The sequence below is a fragment of the Chaetodon trifascialis genome, chromosome 20 (assembly GCF_039877785.1).
Source record: "Chaetodon trifascialis isolate fChaTrf1 chromosome 20, fChaTrf1.hap1, whole genome shotgun sequence".
Classification (NCBI taxonomy): Eukaryota; Metazoa; Chordata; class Actinopteri; order Chaetodontiformes; family Chaetodontidae; genus Chaetodon; species Chaetodon trifascialis.
In genome coordinates this window covers 6,614,644-6,627,087 of record NC_092075.1, presented here as the reverse complement: position 1 = coordinate 6,627,087, position 12,444 = coordinate 6,614,644, and the positions used below count along the sequence as shown (strand labels likewise).

At 42.0% G+C, this 12,444-nt stretch overlaps 2 protein-coding genes across 2 annotated transcripts; one reads left to right on the top strand and one right to left on the bottom strand.

Moving 5' to 3' along the window:
• The first annotated feature begins 3,406 nt into the window (after nt 1-3,406).
• Nucleotides 3,407-3,939, top strand: pmaip1 (phorbol-12-myristate-13-acetate-induced protein 1). The gene is made up of 2 exons (XM_070989469.1): nt 3,407-3,469; nt 3,592-3,939. The coding sequence occupies exons 1-2, from the start codon at nt 3,457-3,459 to the stop codon at nt 3,714-3,716; spliced, it is 138 nt and encodes a 45-aa protein (XP_070845570.1). The 5' UTR covers nt 3,407-3,456; the 3' UTR covers nt 3,717-3,939.
• Nucleotides 3,940-4,702: 763 nt separating this feature from the next.
• Nucleotides 4,703-11,405, bottom strand: LOC139348794 (Golgi phosphoprotein 3-like). Its single transcript, XM_070989138.1, has 5 exons — nt 10,974-11,405; nt 10,208-10,339; nt 9,768-9,882; nt 9,238-9,398; nt 4,703-7,457 (listed from the first exon to the last, which is right to left on the bottom strand). Exons 1-5 carry the CDS (start codon nt 11,181-11,183, stop codon nt 7,194-7,196), a joined length of 882 nt encoding a protein of 293 aa, XP_070845239.1. The 5' UTR covers nt 11,184-11,405; the 3' UTR covers nt 4,703-7,193.
• Nucleotides 11,406-12,444: the final 1,039 nt, after the last annotated feature.

The following is a 12,444-nucleotide window of genomic DNA, read 5'->3' as shown; positions in this document are numbered from 1 at the left end:
GAGGCCCACACCTTCTGCAACCATGTGATCTGTCTGCAATGACTAACTGGAGCACTCATGAAAGGAGCAGCAGTGGAAAGTAAACAAGTGCATTCAAGCACTATGAAGCTTTGTACTTACCCCACTACATTGCTGCATTGGAAATATTCTGATTTTTGCTCCACTAGGTAATCTGACACTTCTCAAAACATATGTTTACATAAAAATCATATTCTAAGATTGTTGAACACAAGCTTTGTTAAGGTTCCCAACCCTGCTGCCTTGTCTGGTCTGGTTTCAGATGTCACTTCTCAGGTTGGTTTCATTCAAATACTTTCACTTTTGATTCTGTGAGCGCATTTTGCTGATTCTTCTCCTGTACTTTCATTTGTAAAGGAGCTTTTTCACATTAATACACTGGTGCTTTACCTTAAAGGATCTGAAAGTCACTATGTTTCCTCCAGGATTTAATGGATCAATTCTGCCTCTTTGTTTCATTTTCATTGTCTCTCCATTCAAAACTTCCCATCACAGCCTACTACTCCCTAACTATACTCAGTTCCTGTCAACCTGCTCGTCGTCGTGTGGTTTAGTCATACTTCACTCAGCCACAGATGATGCTCACATCACCTGACTGCAGCCTGCTGTAATTTCCCTGGTATTTCCCCTTCTGTGCGGAAAGGAAGAAATAACGGACAGGCCTCAACATGTTCATGATGCCTGCACCAAGCAGAGCATTGAGACCTCATGCAATATTCATTTTGAGGGAGAATATTCAGAGTTTGAATGAAGCTGAATGCACAGTACGTCTTTGAGCTCTGCATTAGAAACTTTTCGTCAGTTCAAGGTGTTTCGAAGTCACTGCCCTGGTGTGTCTGACTTAAGGAGAGTTGTCCTGAAGAGCAAAGACGGCAGACCGATGTGTTAATATTACACAATTGGATGGAAAATAAACACTCTCCACCGATCACACGACATGTTGAACATGCTGTGCTTCTCTTTACGTTATGTCACCGCTGTTGTGACCGTGCTGAAAAACAGCCACTGTGTGTGAATATCTTATCACTATCAGCCCCATTAGGACACAAAATCAGCTACTGATGCTCCGGTGAACTGTTGTTGTTGTTGTACATTTCAAACCTTACACTGAAAAAGCGATAACTTTTTATGGTTGTGTTATATAAGTGTGACTTCTTCAAATTCTGCCTGTATCTACTGAACAGCATGGTCTGTCATCATTAAACCTTGCTTCATATGGCGCCCTGCAGCTGGATTAGCCGCTGTTTTTGCCTTCAATGCAAAGTTACTTGTAAGCATGTACAAATCCTCATAAGCTTTTTATGTATTTATAACTTTAATTAACCTTCTAATATCATCAAATTAGTAATAATAATAATAATAATAACTTTATTTGTATATCACCTTTCATACAGGAATTGCAGCTCAAAGCGCTTTGCAACAAAGAAATCACATGCACCAACTGAGTGCTTTACATAGAAAAGACAGAATGGACATAAAAACAGATGAAAAAAAATGAATGTAAAATAATATGGAGAATAAAACCCATTTGATAATGATAATAAGGTTGAAAATAAAAATGACAACAATGCATTGTGATGTCATGAGAGGTTGTGTCGTAGAGGGGAGATACATCCCCTCCAAATGGCTGCAACAAGAACTACAACCCATCATGGCAGCCACTAAAGAACTACAAAGCCCACAGACAGGAGGGCAGTCAGGGCGAGGGTTACTGCCCAGCTGAACGCATGAGCTGATTGCCCTAGTGAGGGTGAAGTGTGGAGAGATGGGAGTGTGTGTGAAGGAGACTGCACAGAAACAAAGGAAGAGCAGTCCTTTTTGCTTTGAGTGGATTGAGTGGATGTGCCAGGATTTTCTTCAGCTTAATGCAGATAAGACAAGATAATTGTTTTTGGCCCCAAAAATGAAAGGTCAAAGATCAGTGCTCAACTTAACTCCATGTCACTGACAACAACAGATGAAGCCAGAAATCTTGGTGTAATTATTGATTCTGACCTGAATTTTAACAACCATTTAAAGCTGATTACCAAATCAGCCTATTACCACCTGAAACATATAACCAGAATTACAGGATGTCTGTCCAAAGAAGACATGGAAAAACTGGTTCATGCATTCATCTTCAGTAGGTTGGACTATTGCAATGGAGTCTTTACTGGCCTAAACAAAAATCAATTAAACAACTACAGCTGATCCAAAATGCTGCTGCACGAGTCCTGACAAACAGCAGAAAAATGGACCATATCACACCAGTCCTCAGATCACTACACTGGCTTCCTGTGAGTCAAAGAATAGACTTTAAAATCTTACTGTTGGTCTACAAAGCATTAAATGGTCTAGGACCAAAATACATTCTAGATTTATTAACTCCATATGAAGCATCCAGACCCCTCAGGTCATCAGGGACAGGTCTACTGTGTGTTCCCAGAAAAAGAAGCAAACAAAGTGAAGCAGCTTTCAGTTATTATGCTCCTCACCTGTGGAACATCCTCCCTGCACACCTGAGGTCTGCACCAAGTCTCAGCTCATTTCAATCAGGGTTAAAACATTATTATTTGCTACAGCTTTTACTTAAAGTAAATGTAATGCAAAATTATTGTCTTTTACTGGCTTCTGTTTTTAATTTTCTTTAATTGTATTTTATTTTCATTTTTCTATTCTCTTTTAATCTCTTTCTTTCTTTCTTTCTTTCTTTCTTTCTTTCTTTCTTTCTTTCTTTCTTTCTTTCTTTCTTTCTTTCTTTCTTTGAAATGTATGATTCTAATGTATTTTTATGCTTCTCTAAAGCACTTTGAATTGCCTAGTGTATGAATTGTGCTATACAAATAAATTTGCCTTTGCCTTTGTGAAAAAGGAGATGGTTATCCTCAGTTTGATCTAAGACTCCTGTTTTGTTTTGCTGCATTGGCTGAGAATAAGTTGTCCTGTAAATTCAATACAGTCAATTTAAGTTGAAAAAACAGGCCTGGCTGTCTCATCTCAGAACCCCAAGAGAAAAACTCCAGACCTCTCAGGACATCACATAAAACCACACAACAAAATAAAATAAAATTTTTTTATTAGGATCAAGATCAAGTGATTTATAGGATCACTTGATCTGGCCACATACGCATGTTTTATTAAAGTGCAAACGCCAACAGGTGGGTGTTCCTCTCTCCAAAGTGTAAAATTTCTGTTATTGTACTGATTGAAGGAGCCCACAACAGGACTGTAAACAGAGAAGTCTATCTCGCAGTGGGAGGAACTTGGCTGCGACTGACGGGGATTCCTCTGCCATATAGTTGCGTCACCCGGCAGTATTTAAGCCTGTGCTGCTATCAATAGTTCAAACCTGTTCCCTCTTGTCAGGCGACGACTACAGAGCTTTATAAGCACAGAGGGAGAAGAAAAACTGAACATTTAAAGCATTCATCTCGTTTCCAGAGCACTATCGCTGTGAACATGGCCGATCAAGGTGAGTGTCTAAGAACATTTGAATGAACTTAACCCGGTTTTAGTGAAGTTTCAGGAAGTTAAAGGTGTATTAAATCACGGATACTCAGCCTGTCTCATCTGAACCGTCTATTTCTCCCTCAGATCTCACTGCCACCGTTGATCACTGCGCCCACGAGCTGCGACAGATTGGAGACAGACTTTACTGGAGATACAAGCTGCTACAAATACTGATCCAGAACTATAAGACTGTTACCAAAATCAAGTGAGCTGTGACGTCGAAGTGCGTCGAGAGGAAGTGGATTATTTGCGAAACTGAAACTTCATTCAGAGTCACAGCAGAAGAGTCTTGGATATGGACTCGTCACTTGTCACAAAAATGGAGACTCTCAAGCAGGATGTGAGCTTGTGGAAACGCCCTGATGGAGATGTTGGATGTGGACTGTCAGTGGACTGCTGTCATATTCAAAACTGGAGCTCTGCAGAGAAAGCCACACGAGCGGAGAGCTGTTTGATCCACAGAGTCAGATCCACGGGGAACCCGGAACCAGAGTGGAACATCTGAATGGACGTTACCTGCTGAACGATGCTGATTGTCACATGAACTCTGTTCATACTACTGTATGTGGACATGTCTACGTTATGCTGTCGGCCTGTCATGTTTATGCAAACTTGAGAACTGAAACTGTGGAAGACTTGAGACTGATTCACTCAAGATTCTTCAAAAATGTCTTTCTAATGTGAGGTGTTTCATTGGTTGGGAATAAAAGACATATACTGTATATATTTAAGAAGTCTGTCTGGTCACGTGCACTACAGCTGATGAATGAACAGGTTCATGCCAGATGAAGGAATAGTTTGACATTTTGGGAAATATGCTTGTTCACATTCATCCTGGGAGCTCTGTGGGAAGACTGATACAGCTGTTTTACCAGTCCTTTTCTTTTTTAAATATGTAGCTGGAGTGAGCAGGTGGTTAGCTTAGCTTAGCTTAGCATAGAGACTGGAAACAGGGAAACACTTCTGTAGAGCTTAAACAAATGGGTGATAACATGTTCATTAGTGAGCTTCAGTCGCACTTCCTTTTCCTTTGATAAAACTGGGCTAGCTGGCTTCCCCATTTCCAGTTTTTGTGCTAAGCTAAGCTAAGCTAAGCGGCTTCTGGATGTAGCTTCATGATTAGCTTACAGACGTGAGAGCGGTATCAGTCTCATCTAAATCTGGCCAAGAATGCAAGAGAGTATATCCCAAAATTGTCCAATTATACCTTTAATTTGTTACTTCATGAAAAATCACTCATCATGACAACAAAGATAACGTCCTCAGATCGTTTGCTTTTGTCTGACTAACAGTCCAAAGCCCGAACATTTTCAGTTTACAGCATTTATGCCTGATATATGACTTCATTAAATACGAAAGTAGCTTTTAATTTTCTGTCAATTAACCGATTCACGAATCATTTCGACACTAGATAATCATTTAAAACCACAGAAGACTTATTTGTGGGCTAAATGAGAATGAAAGGTTGAAAAGGAGAAAACAAAACCAAACACAGATGAAATAGATCCTGCGTATATGTAATTTAAGGAATTAAAAAACAACAGCAAAACAGTGCTAAATTCAGGCACTTAAAGGATCCTTACTTTATTTTGTGTGGTAATACAAAAGCATACAGAATTATACAGGATAGGAGAGAAGATCCCTTTCATTGAATTCCATTGGATCGTACACATAAAATGACTAATAATTACATACAAGCCTTTTCTCTGTAGCTACATCCACAAGCACCCCGGCCCTCCACCAATAGCATGCATGGTCTCTTTGCTGTAAACGGATCCCAACACTTCATACAAATTGGTATTTTTGTAGGTAAGAAAAAAAAATAAAGACAGAACTATAAAGTATACCATGAAACAATAGGTGATGCAACTTCATACACAGGTCACACTCATCAGACCAGAACGATGTTTACAATCATGACTTTATATTGAAACAATAGTTTTTCTCACACCTGCTGTAAAGCATGTTTAGAGATAGTTTTTGTTCAATGGACTGCATGTTGTTGAACAGTTTCAGTCTTTATCAAGGGTTCATCTGGGGCCCAAGTCACCCTCCCTTCATCTGCGTGTATGAAGCAATACAATGAGGCCGTAAGGGCCAATCAGACAGAAAGAACATCTAATTATGACGTGACACACAAACTGAGAGACACATTATACTGCAAGATGGAAACTTAAAGGGTCAGATCGCCCAAATTGGAAAATACACCATCTCACTGACCTTTGCTTGTAGTTACGAATCCACATAACAACTGCTAACAGTTAAAACTTCCAAGGAAACATGTTTATGTAACTGATTATTGTTGCACTGGTGATGAGTCAGATGCGATGCTGCGACATGTTTCAACAGCTAAATAAAACCAAAACTAGTGCTAAACATGACTAGTGCTAAATGGGAAAATGTTATTTGAGTCAAACATTTTCTCGCCTGTTTGCAAAAGCATCTGCTAATGACATATCCTGTAAATCTGGTTTAGGCTGTTCACAGCGATTCAAACCAGGATCGATTCGACGGCTATTTGTTTTTTTTTTTCCTGCATCTTTACGTCTCGACTCACACTTAATTTTTTTATTATGTCCAGAGGAATGATTTTTAAGTATTCATAACAGCTGCATACAAAATAAGCGAGATCTTTTGTTTTTTTAACCACGGTTGCTAAGGTTCTTCACAAATGTGTTACTCAACCCAAGAAAAACCTCTAGAAATAGGATCTTACCTACAGCGCTACTGACTGTGCAAAAGAGTTGATAAATGGCAGGCTACTCCAAGCATCGATTAGCAACATAAACAGAAATGGAAGACTAGTCTCATTCTATAAACACAGAAGAACCCATTTCAAAAAGAGCCAACTAATAAGAAAAGACTTGAGGTTTAATTCTTCATTTAGGTCAGACTATGAGGGCCAAACTACCAGGCTCACTCTTAATGATGCTGCAACTGAAGTCAAGCGTTTGCGTTCTCTCTTTCCTCCTCACAGTGCAGTGAGGAAGAAGGGAGAAAGGAGAATGAGGAGACAGGGTGAGTCGGCGAGACATTCAGGTAGTCTGCTCTAACAGTAACACGAACTGTGTGCTCCCAACACAAGTGGGAATGAAGAGGTGGAGGCAGGAAACCTGCATGAGTGCAAAGAGCGGAGATAGCTGTGTGATTTGCTATCCTGTATCCTTGCATAAGCTTGTGGGAGAGTATGGAGGCGAGACCAGGACTTGATTCTGGCGGGATCTTGTAGTAATGGAGAGGTGATGTTTCCTTAGCGTAGAGGGAAACTTGGCCCCAGTCAAAATCTTCATATTCACCAAGACTGCTGCCGCCGCCGCCTGCTTTGTTCTTTGATGTCATCTAACCCTAACGGAGGCCGCCTGTTCATAGTGTCGATGTTAACGAGCATATCCAGGCTAGCAGCGGCCGATCGTTTACCTCACTGTGTGAAAGCAGCCAGTCATTTTTCATTTAGAGACCGTTCCAACCAACCAAATGTTACTTGGTGAGGCCCACCACCAATCAGATTGCACTGGGTTAATATGGACTACCACCAAAACGTCATCCGGAGTAGATGTACAAACAGGCTCCCCAACCAAAACAGATTGTCTCATTAAAGTGAAGTCCGCCTCATTAAGTGAAGTCCTTCAACCAATTAAATAACACAGACCATAGCCAGATCCTCCAGTCCGACCAATCCGGTGTTTTCATTTACTAAATGCAGCCACAACAGCCCACATGAGTTCATTGGCGTTGGGCTTTGCGCTCTCTTTCTCTGCCTCCAGGTCCAGCAGAATGTGGACTCTCTTCATGGCCAGCTCGTACTGGTCGTCTTGGAGTGGGGCGAAGGCGTTCTCGAGGACGTCGGATGAGTGGGCCAGAAGGATCAGGGCCAGAATCCGCTTGTCCATGCGGTGAGGATCGTTGACCCACTTCTCCAAAACCGAGTCCTGGACCTTCTTGACGAGGCGCTGCAGAGAAGAACATTAACATGTGTGTTTTATAGCCATTATGTGCATCGTAAACGCATCATTATGTGGCCCAACACCTTTCAGTAAGTGACGAAGCAACAAATACAAAAGGATCCAAGTTGTATTTTAGTGAATAAAGGTCAGCATGAAGGCAGCAGCAAGCTTTTGCTAATCTTCCCTACAAAGGAGACTCAAAGAGAGAAGCAAACAAAGCACATGCGCTGCAGATTACCAGTCACAGACAGGCTGTGTTTTTGTTAGCAGTGGTGCTGAAGAGCACAAACCACACCGGCATCTTGCCAGACTAACAGTGTCAGGCCTGTAAAGTGATGCTTCCACAGCGCATGTTTCCTTCATGGTTCACTGTCGGTACGCCTGTCACAATTATTACATAATCATCCGACTGCAGTTATTTGAGCCGAGTCTGATGAACATTAAACATAAATGTCATATTTCTATCATTATTTCCAAATCATATTCCACAGTTTGAGATTTGTTTCTTGCGGTTTTAACAACGTTATCTGTGCCTCTTTCTTCTGTGTTTTAATGCCTCCTGAGTGGAGAATTAGCACCACCAACAATAGTAGATGGAAACACACATTACTTTGCATTTTCTTTCGCGATTTTCTAGAAATTCAGTTATAATTTGTGCCACATGTGGAAGAAAAACTGGCTAATGTTAGAATAGAACAGGAAGTGAATTAGGTGCGTTTCCGTCAGATGGTTGATGTTAATAAACCGTCAAACTCAGCACAAGGTTTCAAAATGGGGAAGCTAGAATTACTGCCTCTTGGTTGTATGTTTCCACCAACCAGTCAAGTTAAAAGTTTACATCCATGTTAGTCCTGACTCATGTCATTTATGTAGTGAAGACTTTGAGGGAATTTCACTATATCAACACCTGCAGCTGTATGCTTTGGCAAAGCGGGGGGTGTCTTTATACTGACACACATGATTTCAGTAAATAATTTACAGCGAGAAACATGATGTGTTCACTTTGAGAGCTGGAGAGCTTCATCACACGGTGCAACGACGATCACCTGAAGCTCAATATCAGCACAACTAATCAGCTTGTGAGGGACTACAATGCCTCAAATGCGGATGCTGCTGCAAAGAAGCTACAAATTGCAAAATGAAGATGCTTCACACACATCTTCAACCCGGCAGCACAGAAGATCCATTCAATCAGCACAGATTCAACGTGGACACCCAAGACTAGCGTCACCAATTCAGCGTCTGGTATCAGTTCATGCTTGAGTCAAAGTGAATCACAATTATTTGTATGATAATTAACTGTCAACTAAAATCTCATGATCTGACAGGCCTAGCTGCAGGACAATGTGGCCATGTTTGAAACCGAACCCTAACCCTATATACAGAGAGGAAAAAAAAACAAAAACATTAGCAGAAAAGCTAAAATGGGTTGCTGTTTATACTCTGAGGTATGAGGTGTGTACTGTGCAGCAGTGACATTACAGCTTAATGCATATGAAAACATATAGGCCGATGGAGAACTAAGGGCTTTCTGGCAGGATAATGCAAAGATATTGGGTTCAATCGTGACTCCAAAAAAACATAAAATAGAAATTTGCCCAGTTCACAGGGCAGATTTTAACATTAGTTGGACTTTAAGGGGATGCTACTGTGCATGTGCAGGTCAAACTTGCAGACAATGAAGCTGAGCCTGACTTTTACCCTCGCTGATAAAAGCTGATTGCTTATGCTTGCAGACTGAGCAGAAACATACTGGTTATCTTGTAAAGACACACACACACGTTACCTGTTTAATGGTGCTGTTGGTGAGCGGATGCGTGGTCATGTCAAATAGCAGGAAGTTCTGTTTCTCTGTGGTGAGGACACCTTTCTCCACCAGGTTTTTCGCCAGACGTTCTCGGACATTTCTGAGCTGGTAGTGCAGCTTCATTGGATTCCAGGTCTCTCCTGAGGGACAACATGAGACCCATTTCAGGACATTCAACACACACTGGCACACAGTCTTTGTCGTTTTGACACTTTAAATGGCTGAAGTAGCTCACGGTGACAAAGATCTGCTCAGCTCACGTTGAGGAAGTTGAAAACTGTCACATGTAGCATCACATTGGTTTTAATGTTGTTAATGACAATACCCACAGACTTTGACAAACTGATGCAGCACAAGTTGTTTGGAAGAATCTAATCATAGATAATATAGAAGAGCAAAAACCACACAAGTGATCAAAATGAAGATATGCCACCCAGGTGTCCAACAGATGAAACAATGAGTAGATAAGTGCAGGGTTTGGTTTGCAAACTGTCAAGGGCTTATCTCACCGCTCAGCAGCTCTATCCAGCTCTGGACTGTCTCCGGAGGCTGGGTTTCTTTTATGTGCTTCAAGGCCTCATCCAGTAACACATCTCCTGTCGGGGCATCTGACTTGCAGATCACCTTGGCAAACAAAGAGGAAACATATTTGAACTAGGATGACTGAGGACGTGCCTGTCACTTTGACCTGGAACTGCATCCTGTGTGAACAGGACTCCAGACACACACTCTGATGCAGCATGTGGCAACGGGTTTCGTGAAGGGACGAATTCACAGGCGAAAAAACGACTGCAGATCCCTGCAGCAGATCCCTGCAGGAGATATGCATCCCTCTGCTCCCACAAACCAGAGCTCGAGCGTTTTGCACCACATTTCGATGGGGCTGACTGAACACAGGATGGGGCTTCTCTTTCCTCGCAACACCGAAACACATCAGCATATTTCTCACCTTCCTTGAGAGCAGGCCTTTTCTCCTCACACCGCAGGCCTCCAGCTGGAGCCTCCCTCTGAGGGCGAGTTCGACCAGCATGCACCCGCGGAGACCGGAAGAAATACAGTCGTTCCAGAAAGACGTGTAACCCTTAGAGCAGGAGGAAAAAAATAAAAAATTAAGTCAATCAGCCGAGGTTGTGCACTTAGCTGACTTATTGGTATGAATATGTACCCGTCTTCTTGTTACGAACTCTTTTATGATCAGCGACTGAAAGAGGTTAAAAAAAAACAACCTTGCCGTAACGTAACCTCACTTCCAGGTTGAGAAGGTGTCACGTCGCTGTTGGCAAGTTGTCAAGAAAACTGCCCAGGTAACTTGACGTTAAGCCACGACAGCTAACTTTACGTAGGGCTTCAATCCACGTTTATTATCATTACTTGTATCCAGGAAATCATTTTAAAGGCAACATCAAAGTACCGCGATAAAACAATTAGTAGTTAAACATCGGCACTGCGCATTCGTGTCATGGCTAACTTAAATGCGTTCATCATAAGCTGCTTGACATATATTTGTGAACCAGTTTAACATTTGTCAGACATTAAACCTGTAAACCCCAAACTGTGTAGTGGTCTAGCAAACACGAACAATTTGAATAAACAAAGTTTGTTGACGTATGCCAACACGGTTGGTGGCGCAACGTAAACATCATGTTAACGTTAGCAACGTTAGTAACGAGCGTTGACCGAGTAAGATCAGTTGACGGATTAGAAACAGCCCACACCTCTCGATCCTTGAGGCCCAAGAGCAGCACTTCCTCCATCAGTGTGAGCCTTGTTTCCTTCGAGTCCCCCTTGTCGTCGTCGTCCTCCTCCCCGCGGCGCGCCTCGTCTTCCTCACCACCGGACTCCTTCTCCCTGTCGGCGGCGGCGCTGCGAATGGCCTCGGTCCTCCGCTGGACGAGGCCCGAGTTTCTCTGCGTGAGAGAGGCCATAGCTGGTGCTGCAGAACGGTGAAATCCGAAGAAAAGCGATTACCTCGACCAGCCAGAAAGCCACGCAGCATGTAACCTGAAAGTTAAAGGTGAAAACGGTGAAACGATTGGCCGATCGAATAAAGACGGTACGCTAAGCTCGGCTCGGGATTCCTGCTTCGACTCTGCCCACTTCCTGATCCAACATGGTGGCGGTGGCAGTGACGTAGAACGTGATCTGACGCGGAACACTGAAGCGACAGTGAACACGTCTCTCTTGTTGCCTTCACGTGCCATCGGAAATATTGCAATAAACGCGTTATATATCTGAAAGTTAAACAGATTGTCGACCAAATTATTGTATTCACCTTGTTTCACACGAAATAAACGGAATTGAATAATTTTTTTCACATTGCCCTTTCAAAGACGTTTGTTATTTTGAAATTCCTAGTTGAGATTAAAAATATAAACGGATGCAAATATAGTACATAAATATATTACGATTTAGGTATCAGCTTTATATCCAGAGAAATGTAAAAGTTAAACAGTTTCTATTATTCGAGCAAGCCATTAAAACACACCGTGCAATACATATCGTCACCACAAGATGGCAGTCTACGTGTAGAAAATAGATGAGTGCTGGTATTTTTCTTCCCCTGACTTGCTGTATGTCACTTATTACAGGATCATTTCGTCTTTGGCAGAGGTCCATTTGTTAATGATGATGGAGTAAATAAACTCCCAAATGTCCTCAACTTGACCTCACTCCCCTTCCATGTCCTCCACTCCAGTTCCTCATTTTGTCCAAGTTGCTTTGTGGTGTAGAGCAGGACTGATCATGAGGGAAGGGCAGAAAGGAGAAATGGCAGGCTTGGACTAAAAACTACGCAGGTCTGCATTGTCGGCACAGCACAACAGTCACAAGAGCACAACACCTTGGACTGGGACACAATGGATTTAGTGGAATTACTAATATCATTATTATAACATACCATTTTTGTATGGTTTGCTTGAGGTTCAGCTCTTAATCAACTGAATACCCCTTGCCTCAGCCCCCCATTCCAAGTGTGTAGGAGAACTTACAGTGGTTGTGAAACTCGTGAAAATGGTGAAAGACGTTCTCTAGAGTCAGAGACAGAGTTTGTCTCCTCTGGGCTACTGTATAATCATGGTGGTGCACCATGCTCATTCTGACGTAACAAAAACACAACAATTCTGATTTTCAGATGATTATATACTAATGAAAACACACTTTCGAATGTCCCATTTCTTGCCAATAGAC

Bases quoted from the DNA above. Each gene is read 5' to 3' on its own strand.
- LOC139348794 (XM_070989138.1), bottom strand. From the start codon at position 11,183: ATGGCCTCTCTCACGCAGAGAAACTCGGGCCTCGTCCAGCGGAGGACC. The intron at 10,340-10,973 runs GTGTGGGCTGTT...TCCTGCTCTAAG, and splicing joins TGGGCCTCAAGGATCGAGAG to GGTTACACGTCTTTCTGGAA. The intron at 9,883-10,207 runs GTGAGAAATATG...TTGTTTGCCAAG, and splicing joins AAGGCCTGCTCTCAAGGAAG to GTGATCTGCAAGTCAGATGC.